The sequence below is a fragment of the Megalobrama amblycephala genome, linkage group LG2, assembly GCF_018812025.1.
Source record: "Megalobrama amblycephala isolate DHTTF-2021 linkage group LG2, ASM1881202v1, whole genome shotgun sequence".
NCBI lineage: Eukaryota > Metazoa > Chordata > Actinopteri > Cypriniformes > Xenocyprididae > Megalobrama > Megalobrama amblycephala.
The window spans coordinates 24953724-24978010 of NC_063045.1; the positions used below are offsets into that span (position 1 = coordinate 24953724).

Sequence of the window (24287 nt, forward strand, 5' to 3'; positions counted from 1 at the left end):
TTTTATGAAAAGTAATGTGTTATATTACTTTTGCGTTACTTTTTCTCACCTAGGCTGGGCTTGCTTGTTTGTTTTTTAATAACAACAAAAAAGTTCTATTTTTGGCAAATGTTAAGGTCCTTTCACACCAAAAGTGAAAAGACTAAGCCTCAGGCTGAAGAAAATGCATATTTATGCCTGTACAGAGGGCACAGCTCAAACACACCTTTCAGCTGTGCTGCCATTCCGGATTACAGAAGAGTAGGATACAAAAATTCAACACTCTTATTTCTAAATCTAAAGTCATTTTTGCTTATAAGAATGGTTAAGTTAGAATTTATTATGAGTAAAAGAGGTGAGTAAATGCATGTTCACATTTAGTCTAGATCTACAATAAAAAACAGTGCACACCACGCCTCTGCACATTATTTCTCTCAATGTGGGGACAGGAGAGCTGTCAGTCAATAAACTTCTTTAGATTTAATATGATTAATATATATTTAATTTATATACTATAGTATTTCCTACCTGAATACTACCTGAAATCTTTTTATTTTATCTGCATCTTTGTTCTATTGTTTTTATTAGTGCTATTGCTTGTTATTTTTTTGTTATAAAAAATACTTAAATACTTAAGTAAACTTCTTAGCGTTGAGCCCTGTGTGATTAGAGTCCCTTTTAAGACCTGCACCTTTTATTATAAAATAAAGTTACAAAATCTGTTACGTGGAAAAATAAAATAATGTTAAAAATCTTGCCCACCAGGAATGTTACTTGGCCCACCTTACATCTCAAAGCTGGAGCCTTGCCTGAATAACAGTATAATTTATGGATCTCAGACATAGCAAAATATGGCTTTAGAGCAGAACCTGTGTAGTCTATAAACTAACAAGGAATCACTAGATAATGTTTAGATACACTATATTGCCAAAAGTATTGGGACACCCCTCCAAATCATTAAATTCAGTTGTTCCAATCACTTCCATAGCCACAGGTGTATAAAATCAAGCACCTGGGCATGCAGACTGATTCTACAAACATCTGTGAAAGAATGGGTCGCTCTCAGGAGCTCAGTGAATTCAAGCATGGTACCGTGATAGGTTGCCACCTGTGCAGTAAGCTTGCCACCTGTGCACTACTAAATATTCCACGGTCAACTGTTAGTGATATCATAACAAAGTGGAAGCAATTGGGAACAACAGCAACTCAGCCACAAAGTGGTAGGCCACGTAAAATCACAGAGCGGGGTCAGTGCATGCTGAGGCACACAGTGCGAAGAACTTTCTGCAGAGCCAATAGCTACAGACCTCCAAACTTCGTGTGGCCTTCAGATTAGCTCAAGAACAGTGCATAGAGAGCTTCATGGAATGGGTTTCCATGGCTGAGCAGCTGCATCCAAGCCTTACATCACCAAGTGCAATGCAAAGCGTAGGATGCAGTGGTGTAAAACACGCCGCCACTGGACTCTAGAGCAGTGGAGACGTGTTCTCTGGAGTGACGAGTCACGCTTCTCTGTCTGACAGTGGTTCAACCTTAATGTTATAAAGCGACTAGAATACTTTTTGTGTGCCAAAAAAACAAAATAACGACTTTTCAACAATATCTAGTGATGGCTGATTTCAAAACACTGCTTCAAAGCTTTACAAATCTTTTGTTTCGAATCAGTGGTTCAGATTGCGAAAATCAGCATCTCATTAATAATGAATAACTTCAGATCACTTTGTCAGTATATGAATGCCCCTCCTCTCTATTCCAATTTTGAATGTGTTTACCAGCACCATGTATTACATAAATACAATCATGCAATCCTAAAATAAATAATTTTGGAATAATTTAATTCATGTTTCTTTTTCAGTAGTTGTTGTTCCTCTGAAAAAAATACAAAGCATTTAAATAGCTTAAGTAATTAAAGATATTAGGCTACTGTGGCTAAATGTCATAACTGAACCAAATAGCTACTGCATCAACACCCTGGGTGGAGGCTTATGTGAACGTTTTTCTCCCTTTTTCTTTTTCCCTCTGCCCACCTCCTTTTAGGAGTTGCCTTGCCCCTCCTACCTGCTCATAAAAGTGGAAACCATGCTGCCTGAAATCTCTACTACGTTTCTCCTTCTGTCTTCTGGATCGCCGTCCTTCACTTCTCACTCAGAGTGAAAGAGATAAACAGAAGGCAGAGACAGAGAGAGGCCACGAGAGAAAGAGAGAGAGGTGAGTGCTGTACAGTACATATGTAATGCATGTTGTAAATAAATAAAAAATGAAATTGCTTTAAGTATCGATATTGGTCTGAATGGGAGTTTACATGCAAAGGAAAGTAATATCAGTTCATGATAGATGTTTCTTGTCTGATCATGATGCAGCTTGTTCATTTTTTTGGTTATCCATCATCTTGAATTTGTCTAGATTGTGGAGTAAGGGTTTCCATTGTCTGGAATACCCTGTAAATAGTAAAGGGTTTTCAAATTGTGACTCCTAGGGCCTGAAAAAAAAGTTTTGGTATTTAATAAAACATGAAAAATTATGGAAATATAAATTTTTTAGTTATCCTTGGGTGTGAAATATTTCATTGGCAAGTGTTCTCTTTGAGTACACAAAAATTATTTTTCCAGTCACAAACAACTGGAAAAGTCACAGAAAATTAATGGAAATTCACAGAAACCCAGATGATTGTTTATATTGATTATAAACAAATATATACTTTTGTCCTGCCCCAGGGCGAGACTATCTGTTTGTCAAACCAATGGAAGACAAAAGGATATTTTAATATATATCAACAATATAATCTTCTTCTTTTTTTTTTTTCATTTTTAAATATATTTTATTTATATTTATTTTATATCTTTATATATCTTTACTAATAAGAAACCCAAGAGGCTGTCCAATCCTTTTAAAATTTTTGATTTGATTTTGGATTGAATATAAGTGTGGATACATAGACCCGATTCAATCTAACTCATATCATGCTGCACACCACACCTGCTGTTGTGCAAGAGTCTTTATCCAGCTCTGCTCAAGGGTTTGTATATTTCTAGAGCCACATTCACTTTAGTTTCACTTTGATTTTCCTGGCACTGGGCATGGCTGTGAGCCGGAGGGCGGCTGTGTGTGATTTTTCCCTGCTTCCTACAGCGATCAGTGCTGGATGTTATGTCTCCAGGGTTCAGAAGATCCATTCCTGTGGGCACAAGACCAGGTCTGGACACTGAGGCAAAGCTGTGGTGCTTGGCAACCGTTCTTCCTTCCCTCCCTTTCCCTCTTGATCCTATTCTCTGGTCCAGATGGATTGCAAAAATGCAGTTTTTTTTCCACTCCGTAGTTCACCCAAAAATGAAAATTCTGTCATTAATTACTCACCCTCAGGTTGTCCCAAACCCGTAAGTCTTTCGCTCTTCTTCAGAACACAAATAAAGATCTTTATGATGAAATCTGAGAGAAGTCTGTGTCTCCATTGACAGCTACACAACTGTTAGTTTAACGCTTCAAAAAGTTCATAAAGAGATCGTAAAACTAATCCATATGAATTGAGTGGTTTAGTCCAAATTTTCGGAAGAGACACAATCACTTTATATGATGAACAGATTGAATTTAGTCTTTTATTCACATATAAACATTTATCAACTCACACATCAGTTGTGGTAAATGGAAGCTCAAGCATGTTTGCTTGACATGTGAGAACCAATGAGGTTCATTCTCGTGTGTTACACAGCACATTTGAGCTTCCGCAAGAGGTTTGTTCTTACGCGTCAAGCAAGTTCAGTTGAGATTCTGTTTATGTTTGCTGATCAATATGAATAAAAATTATGGACTTTTTGAAGCATCAAAGTGTCAGTTGCGTAGCTGTCTGTGGAGGGACAGAAAGCTCTCAGATTTCATCAAAAAAGAACGAAAGTTCATTTTTGGGTGAACTAACCCTTTAAACTGTCAATGCAATTCAACCCAGAAGATGTTTTGATATCTGTAGAGATTGTGTTTGTAATAATAATTGTAATATTTGATTAGTTTGATGATCCTTAGTGATTATATTTATTACAGTACTTTTAAGGAAGCAGTTTATTACTTTTCCTCAAATTCTGTTTTGAAGATAATTTCAATGTTAGATTCTATTTACTGTTTTTTTATTGCAAACTGTATAAAGATTTTATATATATATATATATATATATATATATATATATATATATATATATATATATATATATATATATAAACGCAAATATACTAAACAAAAACAATAGCATTTTTGTTAAATATTAAATATCTTATTCAAAATTAAAATACAAAGTTCCATTTATTACAAAAAAACTTTTCTGAATGTGTTTATTTAACACATTATTATATGAACAACCAGTTTGAATAAGTCTAACAAGCCTTATAGGGTTAGTTCACCCAAAAATGAAAATTCTGTCATTAATTACTCCCACTCATCTCGTTCCACACTTGTAAGACCTTCATTCATCTTTGGAACACAAATTAAGATATTTTTGATAAAATCCGATGGCTCAGTGAGGCCTCCATTGACAGCAAGACAATTAACACTTTCAGTGGCCAGAAAGCTACTAAAAACGTATTTAAAACAGTTCATGTGACTACAGTGGTTCAACCTTAATGTTATGAAGCGACGAGAATACTTTTTGTGTGCCAAAAAAACAAATAACGACTTTATTCAACAATATTTAATGATGAGCGATTTCAAAACACTGCTTCAAAACAAAGCTTTACGAATCTTTTGTTTTGAATCAGTGGTTCAGAGCGTGTATCAAACTGTCAAAGTCACGTGATTTCAGCAAATGAGGCTTTGTTATGTCATAAGGGTTTCAAAATTTCAATGGTTCACCACTGGGGGGCATGACTTTGGCAGTTTGATACACGCTCCGAACCACTGATTCGAAACAAAAGATTCATAAAGCTTTGAAGCTTCATGAAGCAGTGTTTTGAAAGAGGCCTCACTGAGCCATTGGATTTTATGAAAAATATCTCTTTTCCCGCCAGCATTTAAAAAAAAAAAAAAAAGTTGTCAGCCACTGCCAGCATTTTTCATCATTTTCACAAAACTTTCATGGTCCCTAGAATATTTTGTTATATGAATATCTGAACATGCTATATATCAAAAGAAAGAACAGAGCCTCTCCTTTAAAAAAATAAATAAATAAAAAATCATGCATTTTTATCAACACTTGAATGTGGGTAATTTTAATTAAAAAAAAGCAACATTTTGAACAAAAAGCTGAGAAAATCATTTTTTTTCAAAGACAATAACATGCATAAGCAATGCTTTTATTGCTTGTTTCTGCTCCTTTTTTGCCTGTGGAAGATGTGGAATAGTGCCCCCTACTGTATAACAGTCAAAACACAGAAAGCCAGAAAATCCCATCAATGGCGGGGAAAGAGTTAAGTACACGTAGTGAGGTTTTTCAACACATTTTGAGTTCAGTGAAGAACCCTTCTAAATTTGGTCAGTGAGTGAATCATTAGATTCAATCATTTGCTTCTGGTGTTTTTGTTTTGCTTTTTGGAACCAAATGGAACCAGTTCTAAATAAGAATTAGTTCTCTGTTCTCAGAGTTGTTTTGCTGCGGAGCATCTTTAATCTCCATGCAACAACTCTATGAACCTCACAACCCTGCTGTCTCTCTTTCTTCCATTATTTGGAACTTTCTTGAGCAGCCTGATTCATTAAACAGTCACAGACATAGCCTGACCTGTGAAAATTCCTCCCTTAGATTCCTCCAGCTATTAACAGATTGTTTTATAACTTTGTTGTTGATCTGAATGAAAGCCATGCACTCTTACATAGGAAATAGGAAACAAAAGAAATAAAAGGAAGGCAAGTCTTGCTGGATATTTTGTAGGATTTTGGGTGGATTGGATTGCTTCGTTCCAATTATGTGATGCATATTATTTGGAAAAAAAACTATTTCTTTTTACTACTGTAGTTTGGATTATGAATGCAGCTATTGTACTGACCTCTATCCGAAGGCCAAAAGCTGTGTACCGTACAAATCTTCTCCATCGTAGACTATAGAATTACAGGTCTTCCCTGGCAGTAGTTTCTCATGTCAAATCAGCTTTGTACTGAAAAAACACCAAAAAGTGGCGGACCAACAGTTCTCTGTTTAAAGAGAGGTTTGGCTCTGTGCTTAGATTTGGTTTCTAAGACGCCACATATTTGCAAGGCTGAAAAGGCTCAGGGCTAATCAAAAATTTATGCATTAATTATGTGTACTTTCCTTGGAAAAACTGGAAAAGCCCGGAAATCTGTGTCACAGGAAAAAAAAAAGAAGATCATCAGTGTTAGTTATCAGTGTCATTTACGATGTCCACACCAAAATAAAAACATTACTATTAGGCTAATGAGAGAAATTGAACTGGACAATCTATTTTGTATGTATAATTAATGAGCTATTGAAATTGTTGTTTCATTAGGTTTTTTTTTTTTTTTTTTTTTTTTTTTATCGTTACATTTGAGTTTTGACTTGGAATTGAGCAGGATCAGTACATATATATATACACACATAGTACATATATACACACATATACTATTTATTTGTTAAAACATTAAATAATAATATTTGTGCAGAACCTAATTAATATTCATGAGCTTAACATTTTTTGTCATCACAACCAATGCACAACTTGAAGTATCAACCTACATGAGTGAAAAAAGTTGTTACTTGAAACAAAATAAAAACTGAAATACAATAAAATATTTTAAAAAATGTATATTTATTTTATTTTAGTTATATGCGAGGCAACATTTCTAATTTTTGTTTAGTTTAAGTTGAAAAGTACTAAAAGTAATTAATAAAACTTAATTAAAACCTATAAACAAAAAACAGCAACATTATTGAAAATTTAACTGAATTTAAAATGAAAATGGAAAATATAAAAATAAAAGCTAATTAAAAATATTAATAAAAACTATAAGAATATATTAATGATATTAAAATAATTCCAATATAAAATATGTTTTTGTGTTTTACCCCCTTAAAACCCTTGGTCTCATATTTTGCTTGTTGATATAGGCTACAATCGATCTGAATGCTCAGTCTAAAGAACATGCTTTGAAAGAGAAATGGATTTTATGTTATTATTTTATTACAGCATTTGACTTATCACACAAGAATCTAAGCGTACTGCCAGAGTCTGTCTGGTATGAAAATAAGTTTTGGTAACAATTGCCAGAGATGGAAAAAAAATATGATTTTCTTGAAAGATCTTTCCAAAGGAAATGTTAAAAAAGTAAGTATTTTTCTTGAAATTTTCATGCACAAATCGCATCCATTCCATTTTTATATGGAGGAAACAGAGTGGCTTTCTGCTATCTCATAATGGTTCATAAACTGCCCAAAATCTCTTAATCCCCATAGACTAAAACTTATGGTTACATGAAAATCTTCCCTTCTACCTGGGAGAGAAGTGTGAGTTAGTGAGTGTGAGAGAGAACGTGTTTTACAGCAGGCAGCTGTTTTGGCTCATGGTCCGTTCTGTCAGCTGATTCTGCATTCCACTGTCCTGAGAAATAACTGCAACTCAACCTCAGCAATATCATACCAGAACGAGTACTGAATATCAGTATGATGTCTAGTTAATATTGTGTTACTTATGAGTTAATTCATTATAAAAACACAAGGAGTAGGGTTATATTTTGGGTTAGTATTAGTATTTTTAACTAGCTTTATATATATATATATATATATATATATATATATATATATATATATATATATATATAAAGCTAGCAACATTTCTTTCTTAGTGTAAAGAACATTTTTAATATTCTACAGAACCTTTTTCCACTATATATATATATATATATATATATATAAAAAAAAAAAAAAACCTTGTGTGCAGTTGAAAGGTTCCATGGATTCTATGGAAAGGTTCTTCATAGAGTCATAACTGCCAGTAAAGAACATTTATTTTTAAGGGTGTAGGTAAATTTGTGTGTGAGAATTGTAGCTATATGTTTCATGGGAGAAATGTCTTGAAACTCTCTCTCAATCTTCCCATTTCCAGAGAAAGCAAGACTTGTAGTAATTGGTAGGGTGGGAACACGAAGTGGTGTGTGGGTGGGTGAGTGTGTCTTTTGGCATCGTCTGCTGTATACTGTCGGCACCTCATTATCACGGTCATGCTGACTGTAAAGCTTCTTAAGGTTGTTCAAATTCAGTAGCCAGATCCAAAAGAGAAACTCCAAAACACTGCATCATCATCATCATTTGCCAGCATTATGGAGAACAACACACTAAACCAGGGATTCTCAACTCTGGCCCTCGAAGCCCACTTTCCTGCAGAGTTTAGCTCCAACCTTGATCAAACTCACCTGCTTATTAATCCTGAAGAACTTAATTAGCTTGTTCAGGTGTGTTTCATTAGCATTGGAGCTAAACTCTGCAGGAAAGTGGATCTCAAGGGCAGAGAGAACCCCTGCCCTGCCCTACTTTTACATTTATGCATTTTGCAGACACTTTTATCTGAAGCAACTTACTGTACATTGCATTTAAGGATTTTATCAGTTCATAAATTCCCTGGGAACTAAACCTATAACCTTTGTTTTTCTTGCGCTATGCTCTACTGTTTTAGCTACAGGAATGCAACTCTAAAAAAATTATAATCACTATTTAAAAATAAATAGCATCTCATTTGGTTTATTTAGTATGCTAGATGCTTTTTGTCCAAAGTGTCTTCTGGTAATTTTATTATTTATTATTTTATTCCATCACTCCTGAGCAACCTGGGGAAAAAGTGCAGGGTTGCCTTTTTGGCTCATGAATTTCCATTACTTTTCCATGGCCTTTCCATTCATTTGTAATTAACTGGATAATTTTATAGAGATAATTTTATAGATCTTGCTAGCTTTGCTTGTAAGTTTTACACTCTTCACATTCACAATGCATATTTTAGAGGAAAGCATAAGTAGAAAAATGTATATTCAGTATACAAATATTCATGACATACAAGGTTTTATTAACTTTCCCTGCCAGCGTTTTATTTATTTATTTATTTTATTTTATTTTTAATATAGTTGCCAGCGAGCTCTAGCATTTTTGAAAATGTTCACAAAACTTTCATGGCCCCAGGATATTTTGTTGTATAAATATCTGAACATTGGTAAGTTTAATAAAAAAAGCTAAGAAAATAGTTTTTTTTTTTTTTTTTTTAACTTGCATAAGCAATGCGTTTATCATTTGTTTCTTCTGCTTCTTTACCTGTTTTCATCTGGAGATTCTGTACTCTTTCAGAAGATGTATAACAGTGCCCCCTACATTTACCAGGTCAGATATCTTTAATATTCTGATATTTACAGGTTTTATTTGAACATGGGAACTCTGGAAGTGTCTCAATACAAAAAGTACTGGGTTTAGATCCCAGATGAGCCCCCAGAGCAGGTCCCCAAAACATTTGGACTAACTTTTGGACACAAACTTTAAGGGCCCTATTTTAACAATCTAAGTGCATGGTCTAAACTGCACAGCGCAAGTGCACTTAGGGCGTGTCTGAATCCACTTTTGCTAGTTTAAGGATGGGAAAAATGGTTGGCGTGCCTGGTGTATGGTCTAAAAGGGTTCTCCCTATTCTCTTAATGAGTAATGTTTTTTTTTTTTTTGAGTCTAACGTGCAATAAACCAATCAAAGTCTCATCTCAAATTCCCTTTAAAAGGCAGTAGTGGTCGTGCCATGACGGATTCACTATTTACATGATGGAATTTGCATTGTGCACCCGCCTATAGGCACATATTACTAACGCGCTCTTTAAATAACTATATATATATATATATATATATATATATATATATATATATATATATGCGCCATTGACTTTAGACCAGGTTTCAGTTGGTCAATGGCACAGTCTATTTCAGTTGCCTCAAAATAGCAATGCGCCAACAATGTTCCTGAACTCATCTCGTTTTCAGGCCAGCACGCTCATGGACGCACAAATGGGAGCAAATGCATTTGCTATTTAAACAACGTGGTGCAGGACGTAAAAATGATAACTGCACTGGGCTGAAACTATAGCAAAAACAGTTGTCGCGCCTGTATGACAGGGCCCTAAGTTGCTCTTAAAATTATCAGAATTTTATTGTGTTTTATAAAAATGAATCAAACCAACATTTTATTTTAAACTAACACGTCTATGTTAAATGTTTTGCTGTAAATTGGACACAGAAACCAAAAGCAAAGGATTCAGAGGTGAATATGCCAAAATAATGTAAGGCTTAGCATATAACCTTCTTATCATGCCAGCATCAACTATATGGTTGACACCCAGCATGTTCTTCTTTGTTTGTTTATTGTGAATTGATGTGCACATCTGGAAGCAGTCAGAAAAGTAGGAATGGAAATTTGATTATATTAGAATCGGGGCAGGGCGATAACAGAGCTGTGGCATGAAACCAAGCAGACAAATGCTGCGGTTGTAAATTTTGGCCAAAAAGAGTGGAGGAAAACATTGGTTCCTGCTTTCTGCCGTGGATGTGTAGGGTTGCTGTTGTTCCGTCATGTTAGTGCTTGTGGTTTTGACCCTCGCCTATCAACATATTTCTCGTTTGACCTTTGGCTCCAGCACCAAAATCTGTACTACAGATTTTTCTGGCATCATTGAACATGTGATGTAGGCCAGAGGGAACAACGTGAGATGCTTGTTTTGGCCTTGTGAATTTGATAAATAATCATGAAGATTTGACTGGGCATGGTTGTGAACACAGTTATTGGGTTCAGAATGAACAGAAGCTTTTATGAGCCATGTTTTTCCCCCATGACCTCTCCTGAAATGCTTCTCTTGAGATTTTTTCGGCACCTCATTTGTGATTTATGCTGTGTGGGTATCGTGGATGCAAATGAGAGCTATTGATTATGATATTCTATGTCACTTTATAAACATGGCCAGCAGTAGTTGAGAAATGTTCAGATGGAACGAGACTTTTGGATATAGAGGACATTGGACAGTTGTTCACTTTGACTTGCCAATCTTGTCGAATACAGAGAAAGAGTTGTTTTTCTAAAGTTACAGTTCTAGGCTGAATGTAGTCAGCACTAAGAATGACACAAAATCCTCTGAAAACAAATCTCTGGGTGAAACTATAAATTTGAGAAGCCTGAGGAATGAAAATCATTCCTGAGGAATGAAGTGTCTGGGTTGGGTTCGGTGCCTAATAACTGAATAAGGGAAAGAATGTCAAAAGGTTGCAATAAATAGAAATGTCACTTAAAAATATGATTAAGGAATCAATTGTCTTTTGAGTAAATATTTAGATAAATTATGTATTAATTTAAATCAACTGTTAATTTGTTGCAATAAAATGATACATTAGTAAATACATTTTAAAATCATTTTTCATAAAGTGCAAAGAATTTAAAATATATATTTGAAAAGGTCATTTATTTATCAATTTTAATAGTGTATAAGTCTCAATCCTTGTCACCCATACTGAAATACTGAATGGTCTTTCAGGATAGAGTATATTTTCTTATTCATTATTGTTGTTAATGCATATATTAAATACTTTTTAACATGATTAAATAAGGTTTCTAATTATGTGCCTTAAAAAGGTGTGCACTCTTCCTGAGAGAAACTGAAGAGCAAGGTTTGAACAGATGATACTGAAGAAGATTAAGATATGTGGAAGAGATGGAAAGTATCTTTGGAGTCACAATCAACCTGGCTGAAAGCATCCGAAAAAAAAAAAAAAAAGGTTTATGTGTTACTTAGTCTTTTCATTCTATTCATGCTAGATCAATCAAGATCTCTGTTTACAGTACCTCACAAAAGAGAATCAAAGCTCTGGCATCCCACCCACACACTGATCCCAATATGTCTGTATGTATTAGAATCAAAAACTGATTCCGTAAAAAGCATTCCAACTTTTAAGATTTTTTTCTGCTCTCAATCAAACAGGACGCCCCCTCCACTCTGGGGTCGGCTTTCGTTTAGGCTCACGTTTTAGATTTTAGCACAGTTGTCGGCTGGGTGCTAAAACGGCTACGCTTTGTGACTGAGTGCTTGGGTTTCATTCATCAGAGTTTCAGGACATACCTGAAAGGACGTCTCAAGCAACAGAAAGAATGAACAAAAAAGTAAGAACTAAATCAAGTTGTTTGTGCCATAGTGTTCTGAAAATGAGAGCTTGACGATATGTGGGCCTTTTTTGTGCATTGTGTAACTTGGGAGTGTAAAAAATGGCATCACATTATGGCAGTCTACATTTTGTGCTTTATTGGTATTACCTGTTTGATAATTTATGATTTATGTTTTTTTTCTGAACAAAACACTCAATGCAAAACAGTGAATAGTGGCATAAGAAATAGTGTTCATATCTGTTTTCTGGGCAGTTGCTGACCTCTAGTGGTCGTATAACATGTATTACTTCTGTTGTAGGTATATTACTGCAAACAAAATCTCTCTTTTTAATGCATAATTAATTTAAGAAACTTCAATATGTTTTTTTGTATTGTTCAGGAATATACACCGATCAGGCATAAAATTATGACCACTGACAGGTGAAGTGAATAACTCTGATGATCTCTTATTCACGGCACCTTCTAGTGGGTGGGATATATTAGGCAGCAAGTGAACATTTTGTCCTCAGAGTTGATGCCATGGGCCATGGACAGCCAAGGCTCAATGGGGAGCGAAGGCTGGCCCGTGTGGTCCGATCCAACAGATGAGCTACTGTAGCTCAAATTGCTCAAGAAATTAATGCTGGTTCTGATAGAAAGGTGTCAGAATACACAGTGCATCGCAGTTTGTTGCGTATGGGGCTGCATAGTCGCAGACCAGTCAGGGTGCCCATGCTGACCCCTGTCCACCGTCGAAAGCACCAACAGTGGCCACATGAGCATCAGAACTGGACCACGGAGCAATGGAAGAAGGTGGCCTGGTCTGATGAATCATGTTTTCTTTTACATCACGTCGATGACAGGGTGCATGTGCGTTGCTTACCTGGGGAACACATGGCACCTGGATGCACTATGGGAAGAAGGCAAGCCAGCGGAGGCAGGGTGATGCTTTGGGCAATGTTCTGCTGGGAAACCTTGAGTCCTGCCATTCATTTGGATATTACACAATGCAAAAATGGTTCAGGAATGTTTTAAGGAGCACAACAAGGAGTTTGAGGTGTTGACTTGGCCTCCAAATTCCCCAGATCTCAATCCAATTGAGCATCTGTGTGATGTGTTGTCTGATCCATGGAGGCCCCACCTCACAATTTACAGGACTAAAAAGATCTGCTGCTAACATCTTAGTGCCAGATACCACAGCACACCTTCAGGGGTCTAGTGGAGTCCATGCTTCGACGGGTCAGAGCTGTTTTGGCAGCACAAGACCAACACAGTATTAGGAAGGTGGTCATAATTTTATGGCTTATCGGTGTATTTCTTTGTAACTAAAACCCACAGCTACAGTATTAGTATAGAGACGCTGCCAGGTAGAAATAATTCACACATGCAGTCACTCTCTCACTAATTCATATAAATGGAATCCTTACTGTGCTACTTTATCTGTGTCTGATTTAGAACTAGCAGAAATCTGTGCAAAATATAACGACCCAAAGTCAAGAACTGATAAAAATTAGGTGTTATGTAGGAGCAATAGCCATGTGGGCAGCGCTGTGTCATATGCCATAGCTGTGCACAAGATGGCCAAGCAGGAAGATTCCTCTGTTGGGAGCTTTTATGGCTCTTTGTGTGTGAGCATGGTTAGACTGGGTCTGGCAGTTTGCATCCATTTATATCCCGATTAATATAACAAACACACACTGCATTCTATGAGGAGGTGACGTACACTAAAGTGCGAGTCGTTAAATGAGCATTAATTAGGTAGGAAACACGATATGGGTGGGGTTACACTAACTAGTAGTTCACTCATAAAATATGTATAAAACAAAATACCATACAAAAGACAGTACACAATGTCCTGGGATCCATGTTCATTTATAGATCAGTTAGTCTATAAATTAGTGCTGGAAAGTCTGTTTTAAGGCTATCGGTCTTTCTTATGGCTGGAAGGCCTTGGTGGGCTCTGGTTGTTTGTCTCCCAGAGTGGTCGTCGTTCCACTGCAGATGATGTAGAAGACAGTAGCCAAGTTCAGGTCTCTGGGTTTGTGCAGCAGGTGTTGAGGCAGCAGTTGAGTTAACCTGAATTCAGTTCATTTGGGGCAGGTGTTTGCTTGTGGATACAGGAAATGGTTAGGGGTCTGTGCAGCATGAAGACGGTTTTAGTGTTGGTGGCAGGGGGGCAGCAGGTGGTTGTTATCCTCTGCTAACAAGAAGTCTGAAGGTTGGAGTGTTACTCTGCTTTAGTGGCAGTGCTGACTTAAACTTGCTTGAGCTGCGTCAAGCGAGGAGTCAGAAGCTTGTCCTTTGCAGTACTCCTCTGGTGAGTCCTGTTCGGGGAGCCATTTTGCCCCTGTAACTCTAAGGGAAGCATGTCCAGCTGTCCTTGTGCAGTCTCCGATTGACACCTGTGAAGGGTGTGAAGGAGGATGTTGTTGTCGACCGCTGTTGGTCGTCCTGTGGTGTTTGCGGGGTGAGGGTGCTGTCTCCCATGGCTTCTCCCAGTGGCTTTGCTGGTATCTGGGCTGTTGCCGTGGTGACAGTTCTGTGCTGGTCCTGGGCTTGCTCTGTCCAGCTGCTCTCATTGTTCAGCTGCTGTCAGAGCCTTTTGAAGTCTTTTGTTTCCGATTTAAGCCTTAGTCTCTAGCTGGTCTGTGAGGTTTTGGGGATATCTCTGATCCTTGCAGGTCTCTGTGATCTGTTTTGTGAGGTTGTTTACCTTCTGTTTCAGATCCATGAGGTGGGCTAAGGAGATGATAATCTTGATCAGCCCGGTGTGGATGTAACTCTGGCTTGGGTCATGTGTCATTGGTCCTCTTCTCTCATTGTCCAGTTGCATTTGGCTCTGGTGCCATAGGTTGTCAGCAGCCCTGGGTGGAACGGTGTTCCTTGCAATGGCTAGTCAGTCCTTTAGGTCTGCCATCTGTGAGGTCAAGCTGAGCATCTGCAACATTTTGGCACACTTGTGGTGAGAATAAGGGTGAGAGACTAATGCATGACCCTAAAGAGTTCAGAGCTAAAGATTTTATGGGTCAGCTATGGGTCAGGTATATAACATACAGCTTTGGACATACTGTACCTTGCTAATGAAGTGTGTCTTCTGTGATTAACATCTTAGTTGCAGATGCTAGGATGCAAAGATTTGTGTGGTTCTGAGAATGTTTCTGGTTGGCTTATGCTGAGTTTTAATAAATGACTTAAAATGGTTCTTATGGTCAAATTATTTCTCAGAAGCTCCTGATGGCTCGCAAATGGCTAGATCTCTTAAGTGAAGAAGAGGTGGAAAAGGAAAAAGAACAGCTTTCCTAATCAGATTGTTTATTACCAGTGCTCAGGACTATAGTTATGCCCTAGTAATCACTGAGATTACTTGTGTAGCAGGGTCATAGAACTTGGTGCACTTGTTAAGAATAAACAGAATCACAAATAAAAAAGTGTCTGTGCTTTCTTTCTGGCTCTATGGAGAAACAAAACCAAACTAGAACAAAAGGAGTAAATGTAAATGAATCAAATAGGTGAAAGAATAAACAAGTGAATTTGTTGACTCTTGTTATTATTAGAATAAATAAAAAGACCTAAATAAGTGATTAAAACAGCAGAGTGCTCTGAAATTGGCAAAACTCAATAGCACAAGTAATTAACCATTAGCTTTGCTTTGAAGGTCACTCCATAGTTGATCACAGCTGCTGCATGTTCAAGACCACATCATGGGCGTGTCTCTGAATAAAGTTTAGCCAAAGTGCCATTGAAAATTCTCAACATCTACAAGAATTATTATCTAGCTAAACAGTATATGTAATTCAATTTAGATTTAATTAACAAAGTAACTGCTAATTTAGCTGAACAGGGTTCAGGAAGGAATACACCTAAAATGGTGAAGGTGAAATTAGCTGAGAAGAATTAAAGGTAAAGAAAGAGAAAGTGAGAAATCAGAAACCAGAAATGGGGTTAAGGGAGAATGTTTTAGTATTTTTAATGTTTTCACTTTACACGGCATACCCACGAGCTGTGGTTAAAGGCTTCAAGTAAATTATGCTAACCACTGACTGTTGAAGTTATTAGTTAGCTTAGCCTAAGCTGAAGAGCTGCTAGTCTGGGTTAGCTTAACCAGCTCAGGTGTTTTGCTTACACTCTGTGACCAGTCATGGAAACCAATGTGCAGCAGTGCCAATTCAAACAGTATATAACAAATGTCTGTATGTTTCAAAAGAGCTATGCATAGTCTGTTGACATATGAGACTTTTTTTTTCAATCAGTAAAATTCAAATTTTACTAATGCAGACTCTTGCTTTTCTGTGAACACGTTTTCACCAACACATGTTTTTAAAAAGTTTTATGCCCTATGCTGACTAGGAGCTTTTTGTAGAGGGGTCTTGCATTGTGGCCATGCTGGGTGCCTTCTGGTGCCCACTTTGACTTCTGGGTTTTGCAGTTCAATGTCAATGAGGTCTTAAGAACCCTTTCTGAGGGGGTCTTGTGTTCGTTAAAGTCAAGTCACTTTTATTTATATAGCGCTTTTTACAATGCAGATTGTGTCAAAGCAGCTTTAAAATGTATTTAAAAGGAAAATAATTTTGGCTGCTCAGCAGCTCTAGAGAAAATGGTGTCATTGTCCAGCTTCAGTAAGTTCAGTATTGATTAATTTTGTTGTAAAAATCATTAGTTATTTATTTAGTTTATTTATCTATACAGCAGCTCTGAAGAAAACAGTGATCTCATCGTCCAGCTCTCTTCAATTTGCATTGAATGGTGTCAATGCAGGTAGATCAAAAATATTGTTGAATATCAACAGTGGCAAGGAACCCAAACTCCATCAGGTGACAAAAATGGAGAAAGAAAAAAAAAACCTTGGGTGAAACCCGGCTCAGTCCATGGAAAGTTCTCCTCTGGCTAACAACAAACAGTGCATGATTATGATTCAGGCAGCATTACAGGTCAGAAATCAGATTGGGATTGGAACAGTCAAAATATTTAATCCAGTTCTATCTGGTTGAAGATCGGATTCATCACACCGGTATGGAAACGGTTTTGTTGAGGATCTGTGCCACTGACTGTCATGTCAATGAGGCCTTCACAGGGGATAGTTGACACAATCTAGCTGACATTTCAGGGATGCGTTGTGGTCGTGTCTAGGCACAGGTCCTCTATCTGATATGGATACAGCCCGGATCCGGCTGACTACGGTAAACATTGGGATAAACAGAGAGACTAATATTAGTGCAGATGCCATTCTTCATATGATGTAAGGAGTACACTGGGTGTTATAGGAAGTGTTCCCAGTTCCAGCTGACATAATTTATGCAACCTAACAATCCTTTAATGGATGGGAAAATATAAATTGATAATGTGTTATGTGTATGCCAGGTTAAAGAGATGTGTTTTCAGTGTAGATTTAAACTGACAGAGTGTGTCTGCTTCCCGAACAATGCTAGGCCTTCTGTGTCTGGTCACGCAGTTGTTGAATGGGCATTGCGTGGGGGCAGGCTGTACTGCCTAAAAGGTGACTAACTGGTCTGTGGTAGTGACATAGGGACTTTCAGATCTACCCTGCTTGGTGTATAAGTCAGTGCTCAGTCCGCTTTCAGACTTCTGGGTCTGAGAATTCCTTTATGATGGCTTGTTTCAGCTCCAGCTAGTCTGATTGGAGGTTTCCTGGATGCAGAGCTAGAAAGTGTCACAACTCTGGGCTGGATGTGATCCAGAGCAGAAAGAGTCTATCTTGGTGCTTTACACTGTTCAAAAACTGCAGGTGGAATTCGATGTCTCGCAGGTAAGTGTGGACATCGTGGTCTCCTGCACGCTCTGGTGTGAATGCAGAGATGTGTCTGGCCATTCGCATGGGGTCTTTGAGTGTCACTTCATGTGTCGTTTCAGGGATTGTCTGAATGAAACCTTTTCCTTCTGCAGTTGCAGAGGCTCTCAGGAAACTGGCTGTTGAAGTGTTAAGCAGAGGGCTTTGGCTCCTCCCCCCTTTGTGCAGGGCTGGTGGAGCTTGCATTTGTTTAGCAGGATACATTTTTTTGTGGGGTCCATATGCAGTTGGAGTGTTTCGATTCTCTTTGGACTACATCGAGCTTGTCTCTAATGTTGCCGAATTGCTGAGTCAGTGTTTGGAATTCAGCTCTGGCTGCACACAGATGGCTTTCAAGGGCCTCAGCTTTAGCATCTCTCTCTTTAAGTTCAAACAGTTCTTGGAGTAAAAAAAAAATCTCTTTTCAGGTCTTGTTTGGTGGTGTTATCCAGCTGCTCTCTGTGCTCAGTAGCTGTCAGAGCCTCTTGAAGACTGGTGATCTCTTTCCACTCAGTCAGGGTCCTTGCATCTGTCCTGTGCCTTCTGTGGAGGGTTGGTTCTCTGTGAAACTCTGTGACTTGCAGCGCTAGTTCATTTACCTCATGTCGGAGGCACGTAAGAGCATGGGCCAAGGAGAAGATGATGTTGGTCAGCACTTTGTGGCTCAGGCTGGGTGTCGGGTGTCCGCTTGTGTTGCCATCTCGCTGTTCCTTTCTCTGCCATTGCAGGTTGTTGGCTGCTTTGCGCTGAAGGATGTCCATCACACTGCTCTGCCAGGTCTCCAGGGGGTCCTGGGTGGCAAGGCTGGATGTCTGAGACATACTGGCACGCTTGTGCGAACACAGGAGAGAGATGGCAAAGGCAAATGCAAGTTCATACAGAGGTCACTGTGTAAGGTGTGAATAGCTGATGTAGGGCAGCAAGTTTGGTGAACGCAAATAAAGGGTTTGTGTATCTTTGTTGACGGCTGTAAGCTGCTTCAACTGATGACTGAGCTGGTACATGTAGTCAAACTATTACTCAAAATACTGATGATTCTTTCCACGCTACTACAAGGGTAACAAATAAAACAAAAATGAAATAAAAATAAGATGAAATCAGAAAGGAAAAGGATCTCCAACAGCAGGCAGCAACAACATCTTCCTCCAAACCCTTCACCCAGTGGCCATTCAAAGGCTGCACAAAGACGACTGGACACGCCTGCATCGGACCTACATGAGCTTCTAACACTAGTTAGAGAGCTCCTTGAACAGTACTTACCTGAGGAGTACTGGAAAGCACATCTTATGACCGCTCACACAACACCACTCGGACCAGCTCAAGTCGGTGCCACCACACTGCAAACTTCAGACTTCTTCTGACTGAGCGCAGAGGCTACAAACACCTGCTGCCCTTCTGCCATCAGCACTAGGTCAGTCTCAAACTCTCTTCACACTACAACTCCCATAACCACTTCCTGCATCCACAAACAACCACCTGCCCCACACCAACTGGCATCAGGTAACAGGTGACACTGTCAAGGCACCTGCTACCTCGACACCTGCTGAGAAAACTCAGAGACCTGAACCTTGCTACCAGCTATGCCAGAGGCCAGGGAAACCACCACAACCTCCAGCCCTGCATGCCAGGTCTGTCTGATCTTCCTGCATCTTCGTCATCACTTGATGTTGTCTACAGGATGGACAACAATGTGCAAAAGGGTGGATTGTAATGACTGGATCGATCAAAAACACAATTGTAAAAGTTAACCTTCACAACCCCTGACCCATGCAGACTCCGTGATGTCTGGGTTCCCTACTAAGAACTATCACATTTTGCTCCCCTCATACATTTCAAAGACACTTGGGAGACAGTCTTTTCCACTAATTCATTGAAAAATCATGCAAAAAAAAAAAAACATGCATTTCCCCAGTACATTTTCTGTACATACTGTCTGTATATTGTTCTTTTGTATATTGTATATTATGCATGCCTGATGATAGAACTACTAGATAATGTAGCCCATCTAGGTGGTGTCTCATATCAAAATACTCGTTGTTCAATGACTCACACTTTGGTGGACATCACCATCTCATGGAATGCATTGTATGTTTGTTACATTTATCAGAGTATAAATGGACACAAACTGCCAGCTTACTCCTCTCATGCAAATGAGTTTACTTTCAAACAAAGCAACTTTCCCACTTGGAAATTGCACCTTTCTCATTGGTCAAGCCTAAACTCAAAGGTGTGACCTCTGTGGAGCTTAAATGCCAACACAAAGTTCCCTCCTGGCTCTTGCTGATTCTACTGATTGCAGTTCACGTCAGACCTCACCAGGCCAACTTTAATTAAGTTATGTGTTCGCGATTTAGTTAAAACTTTTGTGCGCATTCTTGCGAGTTGATTCTGATCTGCCTATAAACCAGTGTCAATTTAATGATTTGATCACAGCTACATGCTAAGAAAGAGTTATTTTCCTGTGGCCACGGAAAATATCCTTTCTGAAGAGATGATCGACGATTAATACTGAGACTGTTCATTTGACAGACAGATTAATTGTTTACATTAATTCAACATTAAGTAAATTTGATTAACTGATCCAAATATTTATGATTAGTTATAACGAGTTATGATTAATTATTCATATTACCCTTTTGAGCTGATTTGCTACAACAATGTGCTGCTTGAGCAAGGCATAGAATTGCTTTTACTACATTTTGGTATGGGTCCTTACTGATACCTTTTTTGTGTTTTCCCAAGACTGTTAAACTTCTTTCCTATTCTCCATTCCACAGGACATGGCTGGGCCTCTCCTCTCTGCCCACTTGTTTGTACTGGTGGAGCACTTGTGTCTGCTACATCATATCCACGCGGGGGCATTTTATGGACACAAGCCAATGCCCCAACAGCCTCTGCCTCAGTTACCTCTCCTGTCACATGGCAATGAGGGGATACCCCAACACCATTACCATGGAAAGGAAATGCCACACATGCCATATGGAAATGAGATGCCCTTGCTTCCTCAGTATGGAAAAGAACGTCCACAGATACCCACGCACATGGGTAAACCCATTGTAGGAAAAGGTTGGTATTTTTGCTAATTCTTTTATAATAATTTTGTGTGAAGCTTTCATGATGTCATATTCATTTAGAGATTAGTTGGAATATTGTTACTTTTAAAAATTTATTTTAATGAACTGTGAAGGTAATGCTGACAAATGGTAACTGACCACCTGTCCTCCGATTTTTTTTTTCTCCAGGAGGGTGGGTGTGTCTTTTTTGTGTAGTTTATTCATATTACATTTCTGTTTAATCTAATTTTAGCTCTAATGTATTAATTCATTAGGTTAAATATATATACACTGTATATAATATGATCCAAGAATCCAGAAATACATTCATTTACTTATTTATCCATACATTTTAACATCCAGACATGCAAATAATCTGTGTGAGTGTTTCTGTACTCTTTTCAGGTGAAACTATTCCAAGAGGAGAGAAAGGTCCCCCTGGTGAAACTGGTCCAATGGGACCTCCAGGGCCACAGGGACCTCCCGGACTTCCTGGCCATGGCATCCCAGGACCTGGAGGTAAACCTGGTCCTCAAGGTCCACCAGGACTCCCTGGAGTTGGAAAGCCAGGAATGCCAGGTTTGCCAGGAAAACCTGGTGGTATAGGTTTACCAGGACCAAAGGGTGAGTTGGGGCCAGTTGGTGGTGAAGGGCCAATAGGGATGCCAGGACCTCCAGGTCATCCAGGACCACATGGCCTACCAGGTGTGGCAAAACCAGGTGGACAAGGACTTCCAGGACAACCTGGTCCTCGTGGAGAACCTGGACAAAAGGGATTCCCTGGGATCCCTGGCCTCCCAGGGCCAAAAGGTGAGAATGGGATTGGTCTCCCAGGACTGCCAGGTGTAAAGGGACCTTCTGGACTTCCAGGACAACCAGGTCAAGTAGGACTACCGGGAATTGGCAAGCCAGGACTGAATGGACTACCTGGGGCTCCTGGAGGGCAAGGTAAACCTGGTGCACCTGGAGAACCAGGATTGGCAGGAGTCCCAGGGGAGAGAGGACAAATAGGACCACCAGGACTACCAGGCTTTGGAAAGCCTGGTTTGGATGGTTTTCCAGGGAAACCGGGTCTCCCAGGTGGAAGGGGCGAACCAGGTCCTTCTGGTTTACCTGGGGGCCCAGGCTTGCCTGGGTTTGGCAAGCCTGGATATCCTGGCCCTAAAGGTGAAAAGGGGCATGGTGGTTTGCCTGGCCCTCAAGGCCCAAAAGGTGAAAAGGGTCATGGTGGCCTTAATGGAATGATTGGACCGCCAGGGCCAAGTGGCCTCCCAGGTCCTCCAGGTCTGATGGGACCCCCTGGAGGCATTGGTTTCCCTGGTTCAAAAGGAGAGGGCGGTGCAGTAGGACCTAAAGGACAACTGGGTCCAAAAGGTGAACCAGGACCCCCAGGACATCCAGGCAAGCCAGGATTCCCAGGAGAATTGGGGCAACAAGGACCTAGAGGCTTGCCTGGTCCCTTAGGACCTAAAGGTGAAAATGGACACAGAGGCTTACCTGGCCTACCTGGAGCCCCTGGGAAGCCTGGTGTAAAAGGAGAAGATGGATTTCCAGGAGAGAAAGGTAATCCAGGGCCTATGGGAATCCCAGGATTAATGGGTCCATCAGGACCAATAGGCCCACCTGGTCTACCAGGCCCAAAAGGGGAATATGGCCCACCAGGAAAACCGGGAATGCCAGGTGAGGGAAAACCAGGGCTTCCAGGCCCAATAGGTCCTCCTGGTATACCTGGAATGGGTGGGCCCCCAGGTCAACCTGGAATACCTGGTCCTCCTGGCCCACCTGGCCTACCTGGACCTCCTGCTCAATCTCAATTATTCGGGCAAATCCTTCCTGAGACAGGTCCTGGGCTAGATGGGGCAAAAAGTGGTTATAAGAAAGAAAAGCCTGGAGGAGCCATTATTGGTAGGAATGGCCTAGAGATGCCAGCATTTACAGCTCAGCTGACAACCCCATTCCCTCCAGTTGGGCAACCTATTGTCTTCAACAAGATTTTGCATAATGGCAACCAGAATTACAACTCTCAAACCGGCATATTCACTTGCAAAATACCTGGAATTTACTACTTTGTCTACCATGTTAATTGCAAAGGAAACAATGTATGGGTGGCCTTATACAGGAACAATGAACCAGTAATGTATACATATGATGAATACAAAAAAAGTTACCTGGATCAGGCATCAGGGAGTGCAGTGCTGCCCTTACAAGTTGGAGACACTGTTCATGTTCAGTTGCCATCAGACCAAGCTGCAGGACTTTATGCTGGTCCATACGTCCACTCATCATTCTCTGGGTATTTGTTATATCCCATGTGAATATGTGAAAAAAGTCACCTATATAAAATTAATGCTACATTTTTCTTAAATAAACTGTGTATGTGCCATCAGTACAGAGCCACTTTTTATATCTGAAAAAAAAAAGGTAAGAAATTGACAGTTAAGTCATAGAGATTCAGTCAGGTATGTTTTATAGCAGATTGTGCTTCAGTGGCAATGGAACTTCATATATAATATACAAGAGAACGTTAAATACATGTTTTAAGCATACACATAATTACATAATATAAACAGTCTTTTAACATCTTATGGTATTCATTCATCCATATGGTTAGCACTTTGTTAGAACTCATCACTTTATTTATTTACATATTTCCCATTGTTTGACAGTATACTGATTGTATATAGATGGGTCACATTGACTACATATCAGTGTAAAATTATGTGATATTGGGACTGTCATAATGAAGAATGTTCAGATTGATGGATATGCACTATTTTTCTGCTGTTTTAGTAGTTTCTCATTGTGCCATCTCAATGAACTTCAAGAGAGTATGTGAGCACATAGGATTTATGTTTTTTAGGTTTTGCATTTCAGTGATCTCAGTAACTAACCAAATCAGTAAAAATACATATATGAAATGTCCTGAACCTTACATTTCGGTTCTTTAACACCTAATTGATTTGAGTATATCAGATCATTGTTTAACAAAATAAAACTCGAGGGTATTGAGTACAGTATATCAGTATTTAAAAGCTGATAAGGCTTTTAAAAGCCGATAAGTGTTGGGTTAGTTACTCCTAAAAAAGTAATTCATTACTAGCTACTAATTATATCTTCAACAGTGTAATTAGATTAATGTATTAATTACTCTAAAACTTATACTTAGTAATTACTTATTACTAATTACTTTTTAAATCCGATACAGTATCAACATGAACGACCAGATGAACAATACAAGGATGGACATGAAACTGCTCTTTTAATTCTTTCAAATAAATAATATAAATTGCATAAATTATTCTTGAACTGACCATAGTATTTAAAAGGAGGAAGGTTACATAAAAAAACATAAATTTTAACATTAGACGTTAAATTTTGATGTTAAATCCATTATTTTTTTTAATACAGAAT

At 38.8% G+C, this 24287-nt stretch overlaps 1 protein-coding gene across 2 annotated transcripts; it reads left to right on the forward strand.

Annotated features, from left to right (window-relative positions):
* Positions 1-2037: 2037 nt before the first annotated feature.
* col8a1b (collagen, type VIII, alpha 1b) lies at positions 2038-23262 on the forward strand. Of its 2 annotated transcripts, none has more exons than XM_048167780.1 (3): positions 2038-2187; positions 20601-20889; positions 21282-23262. In XM_048167780.1, exons 2-3 carry the CDS (start codon positions 20604-20606, stop codon positions 23189-23191), a joined length of 2196 nt encoding a protein of 731 aa, XP_048023737.1. In that variant the 5' UTR covers positions 2038-2187; positions 20601-20603; the 3' UTR covers positions 23192-23262. The 2 variants fall into 2 exon arrangements, with proteins under 2 accessions (XP_048023737.1, XP_048023728.1); XM_048167771.1 differs by lacking the exon at positions 2038-2187 and adding an exon at positions 11631-12056.
* Positions 23263-24287: the final 1025 nt, after the last annotated feature.

Excerpts from the sequence above, each read along its gene's own strand:
- col8a1b (XM_048167771.1), top strand. Across the intron at positions 20,890-21,281 it reads TAAACCCATTGTAGGAAAAG|GTGAAACTATTCCAAGAGGA; the intron begins GTTGGTATTTTT and ends TACTCTTTTCAG.